At 39.2% G+C, this 22092-nt stretch overlaps 1 protein-coding gene and 1 pseudogene across 5 annotated transcripts in view; one reads left to right on the top strand and one right to left on the bottom strand.

Moving 5' to 3' along the window:
* The window catches only part of LOC121459784 (histone-lysine N-methyltransferase NSD2-like), a 69544-nt gene that overhangs the window by 18884 nt on the left and 28568 nt on the right, over positions 1-22092 (bottom strand). For 4 of the 5 annotated variants that reach the window (XM_041669787.1, XM_041669786.1, XM_041669789.1 and 1 more), the window contains 4 exons: positions 17497-17641; positions 13619-13737; positions 11563-11644; positions 10146-10270 (listed from right to left, as the gene is read on the bottom strand). In XM_041669787.1, coding sequence (XP_041525721.1) covers positions 10146-10270; positions 11563-11644; positions 13619-13737; positions 17497-17641 — 471 coding nt within the window. Of the gene's footprint in view, positions 1-1780; positions 7569-10145; positions 10271-11562; positions 11645-13618; positions 13738-17496; positions 17642-22092 lie in introns of those variants that run through there. The other variant, XM_041669790.1, reaches the window with a different exon arrangement.
* LOC121459543 lies at positions 20844-21590 on the top strand (annotated as a pseudogene).

Genomic DNA, 22092 nt, shown 5'->3' with positions numbered 1-22092 from the left:
CCAGAAGCATAGTGCTCCCCTGGAACTGATTCAAGACTCAGGAGAGTCACTGACTTGCACTGCAGCCTGAGTGCCTTGTCTATCCTCTCACTGCTAACTAGTCACAGCTCAGCTGCTCCTCTCCCACAGAACACTGGAGTCTAATGAAAAGACTGGGGAGAAATGCAGTGTACAGAGGAAAAGCACCTATTTTACCGGGTTTCCTCCACTGAACAGAGATTAGTATCCAGTTACAACATCACCCTTGCTGCATGGAGCATCCTGTCCTTGCTTAACAAGTACTAGCCATAAATGTTAGAATGGGTAAACAGAAAACCCTTTTGTCTATCAAATTCAAGTGCTTAAGTTGGGAGGGGGGTTAACTGATCTTAGTGTTGAAAATTGAATTTTGGAGATAAAACAAAGCAAAAAACTATTAACTACATTTTTTTTAATATTTATTTATTTATTATGTATACAATGTTCTGTCTGTGTGTATCCCTGCAGGCCAGGAGAGGGCACCAGACCTCATTACAGATGGTTGTGAGCCACCATGTGGTTGCTGGGAACTGAACTCAGGACCTCTGGAAGAGCAGGCAATGCTCTTAACCACTGAGCCACCTCTCCAGCCCTAACTACATTTCTTGTTTACCTCAATAATCACAAGTAATTATGTTATAGGCTTGCTATTTGCCAGCTAACACAAAGCTAGAAATTGTATTTAGGCCACATTAAAAACTAAAAACAAGCCAGGCATTGGTGGCACACACCTTTAATTCCAGCACTCAAGTCAGAGGCATGCAGATCTCTGTGAGTTTGAGGCCAGCCTGCTCTAAAAAGCAAGTTCCATGACAGCCAGGGCTACACAGAGAAACCCTGTTGAAAAACAAAACAAAAACAAAAACAAAGAAAAACCCAAGACAAAAAAAAAAAAAAAAGATTAAAAAACCAAACCAAAACAAACAAACCAAAAAACAACCAAACCAAACAACCTCACCAGGGACTCTGGCCCAGATTATGCAGGTTTACTGATGAGCTTTTACCAGATTATATCATTGATATTATTGGGAGCAATGAGAGAGGGGGGAAAAAAGGCATTTTCAGATTTGAACTCAATGTTAACTTGCAGTAAATTAACAATGACTCCTGTGGCTCTGATGGTTCACTGGAACAAGGGACAGGCTTTGTGTGATCACCTGTTCTAGTCTCACTAGACACATCTAGCAACATGGATGTCATGGGGGGGAAAGGCCTTTCAACTCAATTTTCTCACCTTGTGCAGGAAGATGGAAATAGCATTAAGAACACCAGATTAGTGTCACATCATGAAGTCTGTCACCAGGAGGTTGACTAGCTGGAACTACAGGGCCCACTGCCAGTTCCTCTCCCATCAGCTCACCTCCCACTTCTTTAACATCAACATCCAGAAAGAGGTCATTTAAAATACTCTGAGCTTAAACTCCAAATTAGTATGCCCATCAGATATGGGGATCACAGATGGGGATCTGAGCACTTCTGAGACTGAAGTGAGTACTAGGGAAGCCCAGGTCCTTAGGAATCAGTAGTCACATAGCTTGCCCTGGCTTAGAGAGCAGCTCCCATAGCCACACAAGGCTGACCCACCTGACTGATGAAGGAACTGAGACCCAAAGGATGTTTAGAATAGCATCCATGGAAGAGAGCCCATGCTCCATTCACCAACCCACTTCTTCCCTTTATGTGAATAAAACAAACTTAAAAACTATAAAGAGAAAGGAATGGAAAGAAAGACAGAAAACACAAACCAGTCCTGGGTCAGAGGAAGGAACAGCACCTTTTATTTAAGATTTACAGAAAGTTAGCACGTTTCCACTTGGAGATATTTCCTAAATTAACAAAGTCTGTTTGCGGAAATAAACACTGAATACATATTTTGAATGGAAATATAAATGTTAATGACACACATAAGGCTCGTTTCCTGATTGGGTCTGTTATCCACATACAGAATATAGACCTTACAATATCACAGTCCATGACAGATTGTAGAAGGTCCACCTTCACCCACCACATCCTCCCCCACAAATGGACGAAACCCCTACCCAGTCAAGAGGGTCCCTCAGCTCTCTGCTCAGCAAACCACCTGCAAGTAGAGCCAAGTGTGCTCCTCACTCCAGCTGCAGGCTCCACCTCCATGTGTACCAGGTGACAGCTTACTTGGAGATGCCATTTGTGGAAGTAACATATCACCTGAATGGTCCCAACACAGTCCCAGATCTCAGTCTACGACATCTATGATCTATTCAGTATCCAACAGAATGTATTTGAAAAAAGAAAAATGAGGTGACTGATGGGACACAGACTGTCAAGAATTTTCTTTCCTGTGGCTTCCTGTGTCCACCAAGGTCATGCTTGTGGCACATATTTCCAAGTAGCTTAGTTCCTGACTTTCCAAAGTGTTCTTGAGTTTGAAAATACTTTCTCCACTCTCTACTCAGTAAGTGACAGTACTGAGTTGCCTACCTTCCTTAGACACACATTCCTTCACAAACAGGAAATGTCGTCTCCTTCATCTATTACAGGGACTTTCAAGATGGCATTACCAAACATCATGTGACCCAGTAGACATCTTCCAACCCACTGCCAGGAGCTATGTGGCCACCAGAAAAGCTCAATGAGTGCAACTGGGGTTTATCCACTATGGCCACAAAGTAGACCCCTGCCCTTCCGTGGGCTGATGTACATTGAGTTTTTAATTTTTTTGACAAAACAATTCCCTTCACAAGTTGAATACTACATCATTTTAAAACACAATTACAGACCTTGAACAATAAATATTTCTATAACCAACATTATTTTCATGTTTAAGTTATGATTTCATAAAGGAAGAAGCGTAGAAGTGCGTTCACAGACTTTTAGATTTACAAATGGTAAGAATCCTGTGCTCAGCAGATATAACGATCTAAAATTAAAAGACTGATCTCAAGCAGGGCTTCCAGTTAACATCACAGTGAAATATTAAGAGTGGAATTAAGACAATTTTAAATTAAGTCAACCATTCTAAAATCCTAGAATCCAAAATATTTTTTTTTAATTAAAGTTAATACAGACTAGAATTCTCCTAGTTGCTCCTTAATTTAAAGTCAGGTATGAGTTACTGAGAACATGAAAGAGAGAAAAAGAAAAAGAAAAAAGAAATTAAAAACCAAAAAACTCTTTAGTCCACAGAAAGTCATTGTGCTTCATATTCATCTATTCTATGCCAGTTTCTATATAGTTAGCCTAAGAGGGCAGCAAAGACTACATGAGAGTAGTGGCCAGTCAGCTGCACAGCTACTGCTCCCATAAAGGCCAGTCCTTACCCTTACATGATCTCTAAATGTTCTATTGACTGTACAGGTGCCTGGTCCAGTCAGCTGCAGCAACAAGCCATGTGTCCTCACCTGGAAGGCTTGAGAACAAGAACCAGTAGTCTACCTGCTTTCTTAGCTCACATGACTGGCAAAATGTCCCTGTATCAATACTAGGACTTCACCTGATCCCAGTTGTTTTTAAAAGCAGAATACCCCTGGAATGCTAGCAAGTTAAAACTACTGCCAAAGTTATATGTTAAAAGCTGAACAACTACATGGAATAGAAAGAAATTATAAATATGGATGTACACACAGGTCTGACAAAAATGTCAGGTTCCTGGAAAGACACCCTTGCTAGTAAGCCCAAAGGAGCATGTCTCTTACCCTTCTTGTACAAGGACAAATGCAAACATACTTTTCTGTGTATTAGGATAACCATTTTTCACCACTGACAAGAAAATTAGTGAAAAAATTCTAATAATCTAACAATAAACAGTACCTAAAAGGAACAAAGTCAAATTCAATCACCAAAAATGCTAAGATATACAGAAATTGATGTTTCTTAAAACAAAAGCGAAACCCAAAAAGCTTTCTAAAATATCAGTAAGAAGCAATAAAAGCTCTGAAAGCATGTTAGAAAAAGCCCTTCTACTTTTCTCTAGCAAAAGATAATTTGGATTTTATTAACTCAAAGATAAAAAGCAGTCCTTGGTAATTAATTTTTTCAAAACTGGGATAATGGATTTACTAATAATAAGGTGCTGCACATTTAGCAATCCAAAGGGTCCTTGGGGTCCCTAACAGAAGTCCACCTGAACAGCAGGGATCAAGGTAGATCAGTAACCTACATGTTTGAATGTATATAAGACATATGGTACTTTAGAATCAGTGACAGAAAAACAAAGCAAACTTACTAAGTATTAATGACCCTATGGTTTACCTGCCACTGGATAAACATTTCCTAAAGAAGGGAGCCATGATCTCATGGGGCATCTCAGGCCCATATAAAGCAACAAAGAACCACTCACCTGGGGTTCCTCATTACACTCAAGTGGGCTGAGTGAGCTAGGAGCTTATATAGAATACACACCAATGCTGAAGGATATAGACAGAACAAAATTGAGTTCTGGCCATTACTCCAGGCTAAGAGACCTTTTCTCAGGAGCATTCTTTAATCATTTAAATTTTACATAAACACAGGCACCAATTTTTGTTTGAGAAATGAGATGTTTACTTATGTTTTTATTTCCTTCTTTATATAGCATTTCTGTATTTGTGTTACAGACCCTTAATGGGAACTAGTAACCTATTTCATCTAGCCAGCCCACAGGCTCCAAACACAACCATGGCATGAGTGCATGTTGCCAGGTGAGGTTTTCTTGTTTTTTTCTTATTTTTCTTGTGACATGTCCTATCACTAATGAAAAGGCCCTGTCCCTCATCTGCCTTCCAGCACCAGAGAACACTATTTTAAGTTTTCTGGTGCTTTTGTGTGAACTATCTCAAGTAAACCCAGAATCAGATATATCTTGGCTGAGAGATCAAGTTTAGAAGCTCCCCACCCCATGCCAGAATCAGGTTGTTCTATACCTCTTCAGAGGCAGTGGGTAGAATGGATGCTCTCATGCATGGAGCAGGAACCCTTTTCTCTTAGATCCTATGATATTTTACTTCCTTGTCATGCTTACATTTCTTGTTGGTTTTCAGGATACCTTAAAAAATATCAGAGTTATTTTGTGTTGGGAAACACAGATGTAAATAGATATGAATAATAAAGTTTTGAGCTACAACTACACTTAAAGGCATCGTGACTAAAGGACAACATTCACTTTTCATTTGAGGAAAAGCTGCCAGGGAGGTAGAAGTCCATCTGGAGCAGAGGGGCTGATTGAAGGACTGGGCTGCTGGGCACAGGCCTCTATCCAGCACGTGTACTCCCTGGTGTGCTGTGCTGTTCTGTGTAACAGTCAACTTGCACTGTTACAACAGCTACAATCCAAACCTTTATACATTCACCCAAGTCTTCACCTCTTTCGAATCAGAGAGCTACCTCCCCTTGCCAGGCAAACATAGTATACAAACAATGGTTTGAAGGAAGCCAAATAGGATCAGATGGTAATAATTCTCTGTATGGCAGAAGCAAAACTCAACACTGGGCAGTTCAAAAAACCTAAGGCTAGAGAGGTAGCATTGCTTTTTTTGACATTTTTAAAGAAAATAAAGGAATTCCATGTTAAATTTGTAGCATGATGAATTTGTTACATAATTTTTGTACTCTTAGCAGACAAGCTATTGCTTCTTGATAAACACTTGTTTAAGAGTCACCTCTTTCCTACTCATCTGTTCTAGGAAAGGTCAGTCAAGAGCTGACATGGAACTCTACTTATTTACTGTAAGACTAATGCTGGTTGTTGGGGGAGGAAAATCCTACATGGAGGACAACTACTCTGCACTCACTACAGAATCCTGAGGATCCTGCTCCGATCCATCCCCATGTGGGCTAGCTACGTCTTCCCTAGTTGAAGAATATTCCGTGACCGCCATTCTTGTTCCCCTCATACTCTCTAAACTCAGAAGGTACTAACTGTGCCACATTGCGGACATCACCATTAGTTGTGAAGTTCTCATTTCCCCACTACACAGAAAAGTGACTGTCTTGTGGCTGATTCCTATTGTATCTAGCAGGAATACTAGAATACATGCATACTAGCATCCTGGGAACCCACCTGAAATTCATCATGCTCTAATTTCAAATGAAATCCCTTCATTTCTGTCCAAGACCTTTCAGTATAGTGTCTTTTGAGAAATCATTTCTTGAACCAGGGCCATTTCTACATCATTATATTTCTTCACACTTTTGTGATTTATATTTTTTTAAAAAATTAATTTACCTGAGATCTTTCATGTCCTTTAAGAACAATACAACTTAAAATGCTCACATTAGATATTCTCTGAGGTCATGTCTCTCATTACATTTGAGCAGAGCCAGCTGAGTAACCTAGTAGACCACAACCTCACAGTCCAACACCCTACTGTGTCACACAAATAGAGCTAGGGTTCTGCTACTTCTGGATTTATTTTATCCACACATGCATGATGCAGTCAAGAGGATCATTTTTCATGCCAAAGAAAAATTTATACTTTTGGATAAAAATGGAATGGTGGTGAGTTTATTATTTTTATTGTAATAACCATTACTGTCACAATAGTGAACCACTGAGTCCTTACAAGGTGCCAGGCACTCTATGTGTTTTACATGCGTTACATTATTTAATGGTTTGGAACAAAATTTTTTCTCAAAAACTTTCATCACAGGTCCAATACTGAGGTGTCTGTGTGGAACGGCCTGGTCACCGGACACACATCTGTGCACAGCACAAGCTCTGCTTCTTGAGCTGAGGACAACTGGAGCCTTTCTTCCCATGCAAACATGCGGGCACTGAGTATGCCCCAGCTGGGCATCCAGGACCACAACATTTAAAACATGATGCTGATGTTCTACAAAAGCAACTGATGATGTGGTTGTTGTAAATATCCTGATTATGGTGTCTTCTAGATATCAGTGACTGGATCATTAGTTGAATGGTTCACAATGATACTGTAAATGGCATTTTCCCCTAAAAATCTATTGTGTCTAGTGTCATAGTAAAACTGTCAAGTAAAAAAGGACAGAATCAAAACTCCTCCTGCCTTTTATGTGGGAAACTGGTTTACTATCTACAATACTGAATACATCTCATTGGCCATGAAAATAGTTGACGAAGGACCCCTTAATGTGTCTTGTTTATTCTTTCTTATTGATGGTGAACAGATGCTGACATTTTTCCATAAAAATTCAGTAAGTTATGAATTAGAGAGAAAAAATGAGCATTAACTCTTCGATATGGTGCCATTGTCACAGTCTGTCCTGGGACAGCCTCAACTGGGGGGCCTTCTCCTCAACTTGAACTTCAGATTAATCTTTAGGATATGAATGTGTTTCTATTATGAGATGAATGTGATTGATTAAATGGCCTTGATTGGGTATCTTACCTTGGTCTTAAAATTTGTTATCTGTTTTCTTCATTGTATGTGTTTATTAATACCAGTAAAAACAGATTATCACACATCTTCCATAAAATGATTGTGATAGAAATGTCACTTAGTGTATACGATGATGCACCACCTGCAGCAGACATCTTGGGGTATTACATCATTCTAAGTGCAGTACAGGGCGGCTGAATTCAAGTCCAACTTGACTGATGTGGGCTCCCATAAAAGCTGTTACCAGTGAAGGCGAAAAATATAAGAATTTGCTCTACTAAGGGAACAAAAAATGAAATTACAAAACACTTAAATCACATCAATTCCTTCACAGGTCTTTGTCATGCAAGTGTGCAATTTTAATTTCTTCACTGGGGTGATGTAATACCATGTAATTAATAATTATTCCAATATAAATTTATCATATACATTTTTCAAGAATTTAAAATACAACATGACCTAAAAATGTCTTGTAATACCAACACTACATAATCCTCTTTCTTTCAATCAAGTGTGTAAAGGGAGGGAACTATAAACATGCAAAACATAAGTGTTCCAAAGCGAAGAGGTGGCCTGATTCCCCAAACAGTAATTTTCACATTAGAACTAGATTCAACAGTCTCCACAGCTTTTCATAACACTAAAGCTTTGCTCATGTGTTTCAGGCACTCAGCACTGTACACCTGTAAACATTCACTGTCGGAATCAGTAGTACTGACACATACTGGATAAATCTACTTGTTCACCTAACGTTTTTAAATTAACAGTGCAACTCTATAAAACAAGCTATAAAGAATAGTCACACAAGTCATACAAGTAGTTCAATAGAGAAGGCCTAAAAATTTATTTTATATAAAGAACGTAATGTATACTGTGAGATTTATGTTATCACCTTCAAAATGTAAGAAGGGATTTTAATTTAATGCATCGCCTACATAATATAAATGTACTTAAATCATCTACCAACTTTCTGGTGCTGCAACTAAGTCTTGTTACAAAATGCGTTATCTTAGTCTTTCCAAGTTCAGACTATTAAGCCAGAGATGGCACCAGCTGCTGTCTCTGATCCACCCTCACTGTTGTCACCTTCAATACCCAATGCCGATGATCAAGAATGACAGACAAAAGTTCAATAATTCAGTATTTTTCTCTCTCCCATTTCTGACAACATAAGTAAAATATCACTTGGACAACTAAACCAAAATATTAAGTAAGAAAAACTTGTTTATAATCTTTATAAGGCTGGAATATAACATAACGGTAGAAAAGGATTCACAAGTCCCTGGGTTCCAACCCCAGCACTTAAAAAAAATCATAAATGAAAATTCCAACTTAAATGTCTAAATGAAGAGGTTTCTAGAACAGAAACCTTCCATTTTTAACATGATTATCTGGAACTTTAGACCATCTTTATTAATTTTCTAGACTGCTAATCTAAATGTGGATTAAGAGAGGAAAATGGAAAATAATTTGTATAAAACTAGTCTTTTTGTATTAGTAACATTTTAGATAAAAGCTCAGCAATGACTTGAATGTACACACTTAAACAAAATGCTTAGTTTTCTACATATAGCAACTATCAGCAAGTCCCAGACCTGTGAATATGAGCACTTGAGATTATGACTGAGTTGGTCTGTGACTGACATCAAACTAAGGAAACAGTTTGGATTTACATCACACTTTCAGGTTCAGAGCAGTGAACAACAGAGTTTCTCAAGGGTGTTCCATTGGCCAACCAGGTCCCTGACCATCATGCAATGGAAAGCCCAGTCCTCCATTAATGGGAAGAAACAGCAAAGACACATCCAATCTTCTACTAGGGACCACAGTAGAGGCCAGGCCAGAAGTGCTGCCTTTGATCCAAAAGGAGAAAGGGGACTGTCTAGTTCCCACATCACTATCCTGTTCCATAAAGACCAAGATTATCAACTCCTTACAGATATTGTGAAAATAAATCTCCAGTCTACAATAAAAAAAACCCACAGAATTATAGAGACCAAGATAACAAGAAATTAAAAATGGAAAGTAAGATCCATAAAGGTAGTCACTAGAATCAAATCAAATTAAAACCACCTCTATACAAAAAAAAAAACAGAAACAGAAAAACAACAAAAACAAAACAACAGACACCCTTCCTTCATCTGTAGCTGCTCCTTGTTTTGGCAATGGCAGACTTTAGAACATGCTACACTACAGTGATGGCAGAAGCAGCTTGTTATAGTACCACCGACTTCTCTGCTACCATATATTCTGCAAGTTCAGAGAACATAGGAATCTTAGTATAGTGACAGTTCTAACTTGTCTCCACACTCACATCTGAAATATGCCAGAACAAAGTATCAGAGACACGCAACGCATGAGGACCAAGAAACCTTTGGCTTCCCCACAGGTTTTTGAACCCCTCCGTTCCACCAGTGTGAGTGCACAGTGGCCAGTATAAGTATGGCCAACAGTGTTCAGTGGCCATTGTAGCATATCCTGGTAAAGCCAGTATGAATTTCCTTTCATGTGAGAAAACAGAGTGAGGTTTACAGAACATACCATTTTAAAACAGATTGCAACAATTACTCTGCAACAAGACTAAAATATGACACTTAAACATTCACCATGTGCATGTATGTATTTGTATTCAAAGTGCTCAGTGCACTATTTTTTTCAAGTTTGTGAATTTTAGATGGCTAAGAACACCTGAATCTCACCTATCCTATGGAGAACACCAACATAATTCTTTTAAAATAGATTTTCACTCACATTGCAACTTGAGTAACTAATGGCCTTCACATGAATGCCATGATATCACTATCATTATTTTACCTCATTCTCAGTTAAGGATGCAGAAGGAGATGAACTTTTGCTAAACCCCAGTGCTGAAGATGCAGTTGCAGAAGCCCGATTTCGCTTCTTCAGTGGTTTGCATGCATCGGACAGATTTTTCGTTGCTGTAAAGTAAGTTTATTTTATCAAGTTTAAAATCTTAAATCTTCCACCTCCTTACTGCTTTAAATAAGTGAAGTAAGTGAAGCTGTAAAGATGACATCCTTAGTTGTCAGTAAGGGCTTAACTTTTTATCATAAAAAACTCTTGACTGTATTTTTTAAAAAGAAGCAAACTATACAATGAGTCCCACATACTACTGTCTACACCCCACCAAAACCAACAACCCAAGGCCAGTGCAGCTTCATCCACCTTGGATCCAAGATCCCCCCCTACAATTATATCTGATGCAAATTCCATATAGAATTTCATGCATAAAAAGCCTAGTATATACCTCTAAAGTAAAAACTTAACTATAGTATCACTTTAATATTTAAAAATAGCTATTCTATGTTCAAATTTCCAATCATCCGCAAGTGTTTGCTTAAAAAATAGCTGTTTTTTAAAAACCTGATCATCTTGTGCAGCACAAAGAAAACAGTCTTTCCAACCATACCTCCTCACCCCAAAGTTGGAGAAGGAGACCACCTGTGCTAATCTATGAGACAGATGTCTCAATAGGATAATCCACCAACAGGTCAAAAAGTCTGATTTTGTCCTTTTTACTGTTTAGCTGGTTTTCATAGAAAATCCTTTAAGCTGCTTTCTTATTCATATGAAACAGAAACAACTAGTCATGACTTTTACTCTTGGTTGGTAAGTATGAACCATCAGGAGCCTAAATTAGAGTGAAAGAATTTATAGTAGGGGCTGGAGAGATGGCTCAGTGGTTAAGAGCGCTGACTGTTCTTCCAGAGGACCTGGGTTCAATTCCCAGCACCCACATGGCAGCTCACAACTGTCTAAAGATCCAGTTGCAGGGGATCTGACACCTTCACACCAATGCACATAAAATAAAGTTAAATAAACCATAAAAAAATTTAAAAAAAAAGAATTTATAGTAACAACTCATCAAGAAATCTGAGTATTTCTGGTTTAAATTTCTCTTCTAATAAAATTTCAAATTTAAAAAGTTAAGTGAAAAATTAGGAGAAAAGTAACTTCAATATGGTTATGACAATTTGCACATTAAATCAGTTATTTTTCAATTCCACAAGATCTTTCATACTTGTTTTTGATCCTAGCTTAATTGTTGACTCTTCTGAGGCATCCCTGGAGTTGCCCAACCCTGCTCTCATTTATCTCTATACCTCTCAGGTGCCCAGACTAGAGGCTCCCCAAGAGCAGGAGCAGGCTGCCCTGCTTACCCGCCCAGGCACCCAGAGGAGCCAGGAATAAAGGAGCCTGACCACATTACCTGCCTGGCTCTTGAGCGAGGAGGCTGCCTCTATGGTCTTGTAAGAGCTTGTCCTGGCCGTTTTGTCGGTGATTGTCTCTCTCTATTATTCAAAAGGGGGGGGGGGGGGGGGGACAAAGAGAAAGAAAATAAAGGAAAAAAATTCTCCTAATGTGAATGAACACACGTTGCTGAAAATTTACACAACAGAAACTTCTTCCTTTGAAAATGTGTTCCTCACACTCAAGAAGACCACAATTTCCCAAACTGATTTTTTAAATACTATGAACTGATTCTTTTCTTACCTCCTATGCTAGAAGCTGTCAGACGGGTACTATAGGCAGGGCTGTGCCAATACCTGCCATAGTTGTGTTAAGATACATTACATAAGTCATATTTCATGTGCTGTCTAAACGTCCCACTGAATCCAAAGCAGAGGAAATCTAGCTTTCTATTCATTTTTTTAATATTTATTTATTTATTATGTATACAATATTCTGTCTGTATGCCTGAAGGCCAGAAGAGGGCGCCAGACCTCTTTACAGATGGTTGTGAGCCATCATGTGGTTGCTGGGAATTGAATTCAGGACCTTTGGAAGAGCAGGCAATGCTCTTAACCACCGAGCCATCTCTCCAGCCCCCCTAGTTTTCTATTCAAAAGGTCCAATCAAATAGTCATCCCTTCTATGTCAGTTCCAGCATTACTAGTGTACTACTACTGGGGATTTCAAAATTTTAGACAATATTTAGCTCTCAGAGATCAATAGTAAAACACCTCCCACAGCTAAAGATTGGGGGGACAGTTTCAACATGCTGAGTCAGTCACTATACATTTATAATTTTAACTACTTGGGAGATTGAGGCAGGAGAATCATAAACTCACAGCTGTCTGGGCTAATGAGTGAGTTCAAGACCAGGCTAGACAATTTAGTGATATCCCACTTTGAAAAGAAAAACTGAGGAGATGGCACTTGCTGATCTTGCAGAGGACCAAAGTTTGGGTCTCAGCATGCTTGTCTGGCAACTCAAACATCTGGAATTCGACCTCCAAGGGATTATACACCCTTTTGTTGCCTCCATGGAATACAATTACACACATACACAAATAAAAGTAATTCATTAAAAATAAAGATTCAAAATAAAAAAAGGGGGGCCATCTAGTTGTAGAACATGTGCCTGGCATAACCATGGATTCAATTCTTAGTACTATTAAAAAAAAAAAAAAACAAAGAAATGAAAACTCTGGGCATAATGGTGAGAATCCTTTAAATTCAATTTACCAAAAAGTTATTTAGATATCTTAGACAGTTGAAACAAATAGTGCTAACAGGCTCACTCTCTCTGTGTGGGCTTCAAATAGCAGACAGAGAAATCCACTGCTGCTTTACACACATGGATCTTTGTCAGTTTCACTTCCTATCAGATACCAAGCAAGCTGTCCTAACAGATGCTGGCAATATTGAGGCTCAAGGCCCTGAGTTGCCTTTTCACCCACACTGTAGTTTCAATTTTGCCTCTATGACGCCCAGACTGGATTCCCAGTGAGTAAACAAGATCATGAATTACTGACAAAGTGAATAAATTCATGTAATCCATTTCCAGTGTCTATCATAGATTCTTTAACTTCCTATTGCTGTGCAAAGTATCTTTAATGTGTTTCATGCACCTCATCCACACACTGATTAAATAATAATCCCTACAGACAAAATGTTTTGACTAGTATTGGCAATGAAACTAAATATTGGGCTTATTCTACTTAAGTAATCTAGCATTGAACTAACCCCCTTCAACCTAAGAGTAATTTTTAACTCATAAAATCAAAATATTGTGTATTACTCAAAGCATCAGGATGTTCTTTTCTTGAACAGACTAGTATCAATAGTTCTGTGGTGATGTTCCTAATTGTTAATGAGCAAGTCCTTTCTTCAGTGGTCTTTGCAATGGAGAAAAAGGGCACGCCTTACTTCTGAATACCACTTTGGCAAGAGCCCAAAATACCTCACTGCCTATATCTTGGCTGAATCTCAAGAATTCTATAGCGTATATTCTTATAGGCCAGGAAAGCCCAGAACACTACCTTCCGAAGACTGTGCTTCTCTGTCCTAAGCCTTTTCCGGGGTGCATCTCCAACATCAACATCTTCTGGAGGATCATCTGTCCTCTTCGTGTGATTTCTTTTTTTTCCATTTATATTACCTTGGAATGAAGAATGAGAATTGGGATAAATGCAGAGGAAAAAGAGAGTTCACAACATGCTCTGGCATTCATCATGCAAATAGTGACAGGTACATGTCCAAGGTCAATGTTTTACAGATCAATTCTTTGCAAAACAGAACAAGGACCCACAAATATTTTAACTAATTATTATCTTACCATTGTACTTTAATATACATTAAAAATATAGCATTAAATTTAAATATAACCAAGTTAAAAGGGGAGTATTCCTATTCCAAATAACTAACGCAGAGGCTTGTATTAATTACAAATGCTCGACCCATTGCTCAAGACTTATTACTAACTAGCTCTTACAACTTAAATTAACCCATTTTTATTAATTTACGTACTACCACATGGCTCGTGGCTTTACCTGTCCTCCATCATGTTTTGCTCTCTCTGTCTCTCCTGGAGGCTTCTCTGACTCTGCCCTTCTTCCTACCAGCATTCTTAGTCTAGCTGTCCCACCTATACTTCCTGCCTGGCTACCAGTCAATCAGATCTTTATTAACCAATGGGAGTAATACATATTCACAGTGTATAGAAGGATCATTTAACAGCACCAGTCTTTTTTAAAAAATTGTTTACAGTTAAGACATGGTAATCCCAGCACACAAGGAGAAAGGCATAGCACGAGAAGGTTTGAGTTCAATACCAGTGTTGGCTACACAGCAGGACACTGTCTCAAAGTAAGGAAAAGTATTTATTTAGTAACATGTAAAGACAAGTAGAATTTAAGTCAACTTTTAAAAAAAACTACAATTTAAGGGCTGGAAAGATAGTTCAGTGGTTTAGAGTACTTGTTCTTATAGTGGACCTGGGTTTGATTCCCAGAATCCACATTGTAGCTGACAATCATCTGTAATTCCAACACCTTCTTTTGGCCTCTATGTAGATATACATACATACATGTAGGCAAAGTAATAAACTATATAAAATAAAACAAATCTAAAAAAGTTAAATAAGGTCAGGTGGTGGCAAATGCCTTTAATCCCAGCACTTGGGATGCAGAGGCAGGCAGATGCCAGCCTAGCTGTGGAATAATCCTTTTTTTTGTACACTGTGTAAATATGTCACTATAATTGGTTTTAATAAACAAGCTGACTAGCCAATAGTTGAACAGGATAAAGATAGGTACAAGAGTCAAACTGAGAATGATAGGATGAGGAAGGACAGAGTCTGAGGAGTCACCAGCCAGATGTAGCATGAGTTGGACATACAAAAAGCATTAGAGGTAAAAGCCACAAGGCTCAGGGCAGCACACAAATTAATAGAAATGGGTTAAGTTGTGAGAGCTAGTTAGTAACAAGCCTGAGCTACTGGCCAAGCATTTATAATTTATATTAAATTTCCAAGTCAATTATTTGGGAAGCGGCTGCCAGTTATTCGGGAGCAGGTGGTTCAGACACGAAAACTTCCAACTATACATCCTGGTGTCCATAGCAAGTTCTAGGACAGCCAAGGTTATACTGCACAGAGAAACCCTGTCTCAAACAACAAAACAAAACAAATAAAAGTTGCTACTATTTGTTCTCTTTAATAAAAGTTTTTTAAGAAGCAAAATCACATCTGCATCTTAAAGTTATATGCTTTCTGCTATACATTTGACAGTGCCTTATTTTAGGTGTCTGGAAATATCATTAATCTATGATAAAGTATCAAAATGTCACTGACCTCAAAAGATATGAAGGAAGGCAAGAGAATAAATTTTAGAGAGACAATCATTTTGAATGTGCTAAAGTTTAATTTTAATACAAATTATTTTCACTTGCATAACTGTTTGTTAGGGTTCAACTTATCAAACTTCTTGTATGTACATACGTACGTTCGTACATATGTATGTATGTGTATGGTACTGAGAATAGAACCCAGGACTTAATTATATCCCCAGCCATCTTTTTACATTTTATTTTGACCAAAAAAAAAAAAAAAACTCACTACACTGGCTAGACATAGCTTGAATCCTCCTGCCTCAGCTTCTTGAGTAGCTGGGACTACAAGTTATGCCAGCAGGCTTCACTGTTTACAAAACTTAAGAACACTGTCATTCTCATACTCACTACCTTTTGGGACAGAACACACCACCACAGCCATGTCCAGAAAGCCTCAGGAGGAGGCCAAAGTGCCATGCTTTAGGTGCCAGCAACTGCACAGGGCTGTTCCTCAGGTCTGGAATTTAAATTACTATTGAAGGAATCAAGCAGTCAGTTAACTCTCAGCTAGTATAAACAAGACCTAACAAAATCTTGACTAGGCTTTAATCCTAACCACACCACTGTAGGTCTGCCTGCAGAGTCTGAAACAGCAGGAGTAAGCTCACACTACATGAGTCATAAACACCATGTGGCACACCCAATTAGACACTTCAACTGGTTTGCACTCACAACCTTAAACACTGAGTTCCAGGTTACTGACCAGCAGCAGGTTTTTCACTGTGAGGTGTGAGGTGATTCTTTTTCTTTCCCATGAACACCCAGAGCATTGCCTACTTTATCTAGGATGAGACACAGCTCTTCCTAAAGAAATCAAAGAGTTTGCAGGACAGTAATGGCACACACTTAAAAGACAGAGGCAGGGGGGCTGGAGAGATGGCTCAGTGGTTAAGAGCATTGCCTGCTCTTCCAAAGGTCCTGAGTTCAATTCCCAGCAACCACATGGTGGCTCACAACCATCTGTAAAGACGTCTGGCGCCCTCAACTGGCCTTCAGGCATACAGACAGAATATTGTATACATAATAAATAAATAAATATTAAAAAAAAAAAAAAGACAGAGGCAGGAAGATTTCAGTGAGTTCAAGGTCAACCTGATCTACAGAATGAGTTCCAGTATAGTCAGGGCTGTTACATAGAGAAACCCCGTCTCAAAAAACCAAAAAGAAAGAAATCGGAGTTCCCTAACACTAAGTCAGCAGAATAGCCACCAATAATCTTTCTTCTTTAAGTTGCCTTGGTCATGGTGCTTTGTTATAGCAGCAGCAAAGTAACTCAGACACCTAGCAAGCCGTAAATTAAGATGAGTATCTCCAGGAGGTGCAAAGAGGCTACTAGTGTATGTACTGTCACAATCTAATACCTGGCAGTTATTCTAGGACAACCTAGGATACCTTAGCTTTGATGTCTAGCATCTCCAAAACTCAATAATGAACCTTAAGAGTTACAGACTATTTACTTTTATTTAACACTCAAACACATTACACTTTATTTTTACATTAAAAGGTTTTTTTTTCCTCAGCTTGTGTGTCTAAGTGCTTACATGTAACAAACCTGTTACACATTTTCTCCAGGTCTTCCTCAACTTGCCATAGCCTAAACTGGTATTTGATGCAGTATATTTTAAATTTTAAACTGAAAACCTAGAAACAGACACCTAAGTGAAGGTCAACCAGTCATCTCACTTGTAAGTTCTGCTAAGAACTAACTGTTCTCCACTGGGCCTGATCCATGCCACTAAACACAAAGTGCTAGAACCACGCACCTTTCCTTTCTTCTTCTCTCCTATACCACCCCTTCAAATACTGCAACCAGAATCCCTACTCTGTGTAAACAATAAAGTGAGGTCCTGAACAGCATCAAGAACTGCACTGGTGATAAGGGAGGAAATGATAACGACATGCACTGATGGGATTATGAACACTGTTCATGTGGTGACACTCTACACATCACATGCAAGCAAAAGACATGTGTGTGTGTGTGTGTGTGTGTGTGTGCGCGCGCGCGCGCGCGCGCGCGCGCCATGTTTACCAGAATCTTCTTCAGAGTGGGCAGAGGTCACTAGGGAAAACTTTGTATTATATCGTGCTTTCTGCTTTTCGTTGAGCATGCTCCATTGGGATCCAAGTAATTCTTCAATCTCCTCCCCTGAGACATCTGGATGTTCAGCTACAACCTATGAACACAGAAAGGAGGACAATAAGAACTCTATACTCACAAAATTCATTGTGATTTACATAAAACCAAATACACAGTCCCATGAAATTGAGTATGTAACATATTTATTCCCACAGTATAGAATTTTGTCCAGAAAATTTGGTTCAGAGAAAAATAGCACATAACCAATTCAGTGATTCACTAAAAATTTCTAAGTGAAAATAACTGACAAATGATGAATAGAAAACATACTTTTAGCCAGGCGGTAGTGGCACACGCCTTTAATTCCAGCACTCAGAAAGTAGAGACAGGAGGTTCTCTGTGAGTTCAAGGCCAGTCTGGGCTACAGAGCAAGTTCAGGAACAGGTACCAAAGCTACACAGAGAAACCCTGTCTCGAAAAACAAAACAAAACGAAACAAAACAAAAAGTACTTTTTAAAAAAACACTGAGTCATTTTTTAAATCATAATTTCCTAGACATCCTTGAAAAATCAGTAGTCCAGAAAGTTGTGCAAAAATGCTTCTCTGAGCATGGATTGAGGTCTATTATGTCATCCTCACCAACTACAGTAGCCACACTCCATCTTTCAATCCAAGTCATAGATAAGAAATACAGACGACAGTTAACAAGCAAGCCCTAATTTTTGTCTAAGCTAAACCAGCACCAAGATAACTGGTCTACAAAGGCAACAGATTCTCCACTTACTGAGTATCAGTACCCTTGGAATATGCTGAAGGCCCTCCCAACCTACTAGCAAAGAATATGCATTTTCACAAGTTTTCTAGGTGGTTTGGGTATACAGTAATCACTGAGCAGCAACTCCCAGCTTTAACTGCAGATGGCAATAACCATAGGGTTAAAGCCAATGGTGTTTAGATCCTACCTAAGATCAAGTCAATTTATATATGTCTGACATCTTCAAAGGCTTCCCAAGGATTTCTAATATGCAGTTGAATTCAAGAGGTAGGAATAGAGAAAAGACACAAGAACAAAAGCATACTAAGCTCAGAAACATACTCTAGCCTACCACTTATTTCAAGATAATTCACGAGCTTTTGTATTTGTAAAGGTTGAAGTCAGGATCTGAGTTCAATCACCAGACTCCAAAGTAAAAATGAAAGGAGAGAAGCAACTCCATATAGTTGTCCTCTGACCACCACAGATAAACCAAAGCATGAGTACCCACCAAGACCTGTCATATACACACACACTTTTTAAAATAATAATAATAAGATGGAGAAACAGTTGAAGAAGACACTCAACACTGACCTCTGGCTTCCACATGCAGGTGCATGCATAGGTACTGATATCCATATGAACATATACATATGCATACACACAAAGTCAAAAGGTAGCAATCAAATATCCTCAAGTCTTGGGTCTTCTATCCAAAAGAGGGTTCAGGTAGCCTAAGAGAGTTATGTGCCTCAAAAGCTGGCCCTTGACTAATTCAAAACCATTTTTATAACAGCTTTAGAGAGATGGTTCAGCAGCTAAGAGTACTAGCTGCTCTTCTAGAGAACCCAGGTTCAATTCCCTGCACCCACAGGACAGTTTACAACTCTCTATAACTCCAAGGGATCTAACACCCTCACATAGACATACATGCAGGCAAAACACCAATGCACATAAAATAAGAATTAATAAATTATTTTAAATGTTTTTAAAAAACAGCTTTGAGGACTGGAGAAATAGCTAAGCAGTTAAAAACAACAATATATATTGTTCTTACAGAGGACACAAGTTCAATTCTCAGCACCCACATGAGGCAGTTAATAACTGCCTGTAACTCCTGCTCCGCTGATCTCACACCTCTATAACCTCTGAAGGCACATGCACACATACTTTTTGTTTGTTTGTTTTGGTTTTTTCAAAACACAGTATCTCTGTCACTTTGGAGCCTGTCCTGGAACTAGCTCTTGTAGACCAGGCTGGCCTCAAACTCACAGAGCTCTGCCTCATCTACTTTTAAATATACATAAAAATTTAAAAACTGAACAACAGCATCAACAACAACAACAAACAAACAACACAAAAAGCTAGCCTTAATTGGGCATGGTGGTGTATGCCTTTAATCCCAGATCCCAGCACTGAGGCAAAGTCAGGTAGATCTCTGTGAATTCAAGGCCAGGGTGATTTACATGGAGAGTTCTAGAACAGGAAGGACCACAAAGAAAAACCCTACCTCAAAAAACAGCCTTTGGGGATGAACAACATGGAACTGTGAACACTGCCATCCTTTTCTGAACAGCACCTGAACCCAACGTAATGGCCCTAGTGGGCCTTACAGTCACAGTTTGAGGCTTGAATGCAACAGGATAGATGAATATGTAAGTGAACTCTAACTACTGCGCACCTTTACCTTGGTCTACATTGTTCTCATCAAGGTGCCAATCTACGAGTTCAGTTACAATTCTTAGTACCACAAGGGTTAGGGGAAATGAACCTGGGCCCCAGAAAGAAATAAGAATGGAGGAGGTCTCTGGACAGTAGTCTAAATTCTTTCTTTTAATATTTATTTAGATTGATTTTATGTATATGAGCGCTCTATCTGCATGCACGTCTGCATGCACCAGATCTCATGATAAATGGTTTATAAGCCACCATGTGGTTGCTGGGAATTGCTGAAGAGCATCCAGTTCTCTTGACCAAGCACCTAATTTTTCTATGGTTAGACGCCAAAGAAACAGCCTAGAACATGCTGGAATATAGCTAAGCTAGAGTTCACATTTGGCATAGCCCTGCCCAACTTCCAAAGGATAAGAGCACACAGTTCCTCACCAATTATGTTCCAGCCTAGATGCCAAATACTGGTGGTATCCATTTAGAGCTTATCATCATACCCTGCCCACATGGAAACTGACCACATACTACTAAGTATTTTGTACCATGTCAAATCCAATAGTTAACCATGGTTTGCTACTAAGTATTAACACATCTCTGGGCATACTTTGGCACCTGGGCAAAAGCACACACCTTCTCAGCTGACCACTTACTCTTTTTGGATGAACACAAGTAGATACTGAGGTACAAATAAAGAGTGAATATATTGTATTCTTCAGACTTTACAGAAGCAACAGACTCTATCTACATAGCAGTAAGTAGCTGGCTTTCTTCAACATCTACTAAATCCATTCTGATATAATATGCTATAGGAACAGATCACAACTACCACATACAATTTTTTAGAGTTGTATAGTGCTGTGCTTTCCTTTGGCCTTCCTGGTACTCAGCACACCTGTTATGTTTGACAAAGCCCTCAAACCCTTCTTAAAGAGCTACCACCTTCAACCACTGAGAGACCCTGTGCATCAGTGTGTGTCCTACCACCTGAGGAGTGTTGCAGAGAAGTTTCCAGAACTGCAAATGGAATCATTGCTGACTATGAGGTCCACCCCAACCAGTGCTCAGACTGCAGCCAATGTGGCAGGGGCTGCTTACTACTACCAAGGACAAGAGGTGGATCCTGACCCATGGGGGACCCAGCACATAGCAGGTGTATGCATACATCCCCGATTTCGGGGCTGGTTTGCTATCCAAGGAGTAATATTGCTGCCAGGGATTAAAGTGCCAAATCTGCCATCCAGAAAGCCCCGACTGTGTGCCTACAAGAGCTGGCCACATCACTCTCCTTGAAGGCTTCAATTTCCATTGGTGTGACTGGACTTACTGGGATGCCATGACTCCTGAAGAACGGTACTCAGAAGAACAGAAGATCTACTACTCCATCCCACCTGCTCAACGGTTGGCCCTACTAGGCTTAGTCCAGCCTTCAGTACACCCTAGCACTACATCTGAGCATCCATGCTTACCAAGCCTCAGAATTCCAGCAGAGCACAAAGCTGGCTTAGCCCCAGTGTCTCACTACCTGTATCCCCGGGCCCTTTCTACATTTCCCCTGTGAGATCCCACTTTGGTATGTTTATTTTGGATACAATTTGGGTTTTGAAAAAGCACATTTTTTAGTTTTTCAAAACAAGGCTTCTCTGTGAAGCTATGGCTGTTCTGGAACTTACTCTGTAGACCAGGCTAGACTCCAACTCAGAGTTCTGCCTGTCTCTGCCTCCCGAGTGCTGGGATTAAAAATGTATGAAAGAAGCACATTTTATTTTGATTATTTCCTGAAGCTCTCAGAGAGTCAAAACTCAATTTACACTGGTCAAGACAAATCACATTCAAGACAGACTCAAAATCAGCAGCTGCCTTCAAATATTGGACTCATACCTGTTACTATTTTTGTGTAGTACTCCAAGATACTATTGAGTTGTGGGTCTCAATCTTCCTAATGCTGTGACCCTCTCTAATCCAGTTCCTCATGTTGTGGTAACCCCCAACAATAAAATTACTTTTGTTGTTATTGAAATAACTAATTTTGTTGTTATAAATCATAATGTAAATGTTTTCTCAATGGTCTTAGGCGACCCCTGTGAAAGTCTCCTCCAACCTCCAACGGGGTCTTGACCCACAG

This window comes from Microtus oregoni, unplaced genomic scaffold (genome assembly GCF_018167655.1).
Source record: "Microtus oregoni isolate MIOR12 unplaced genomic scaffold, Mior012 000019F_ref0000042, whole genome shotgun sequence".
NCBI lineage: Eukaryota > Metazoa > Chordata > Mammalia > Rodentia > Cricetidae > Microtus > Microtus oregoni.
This window is presented reverse-complemented; position numbering and strand designations above follow the sequence as displayed.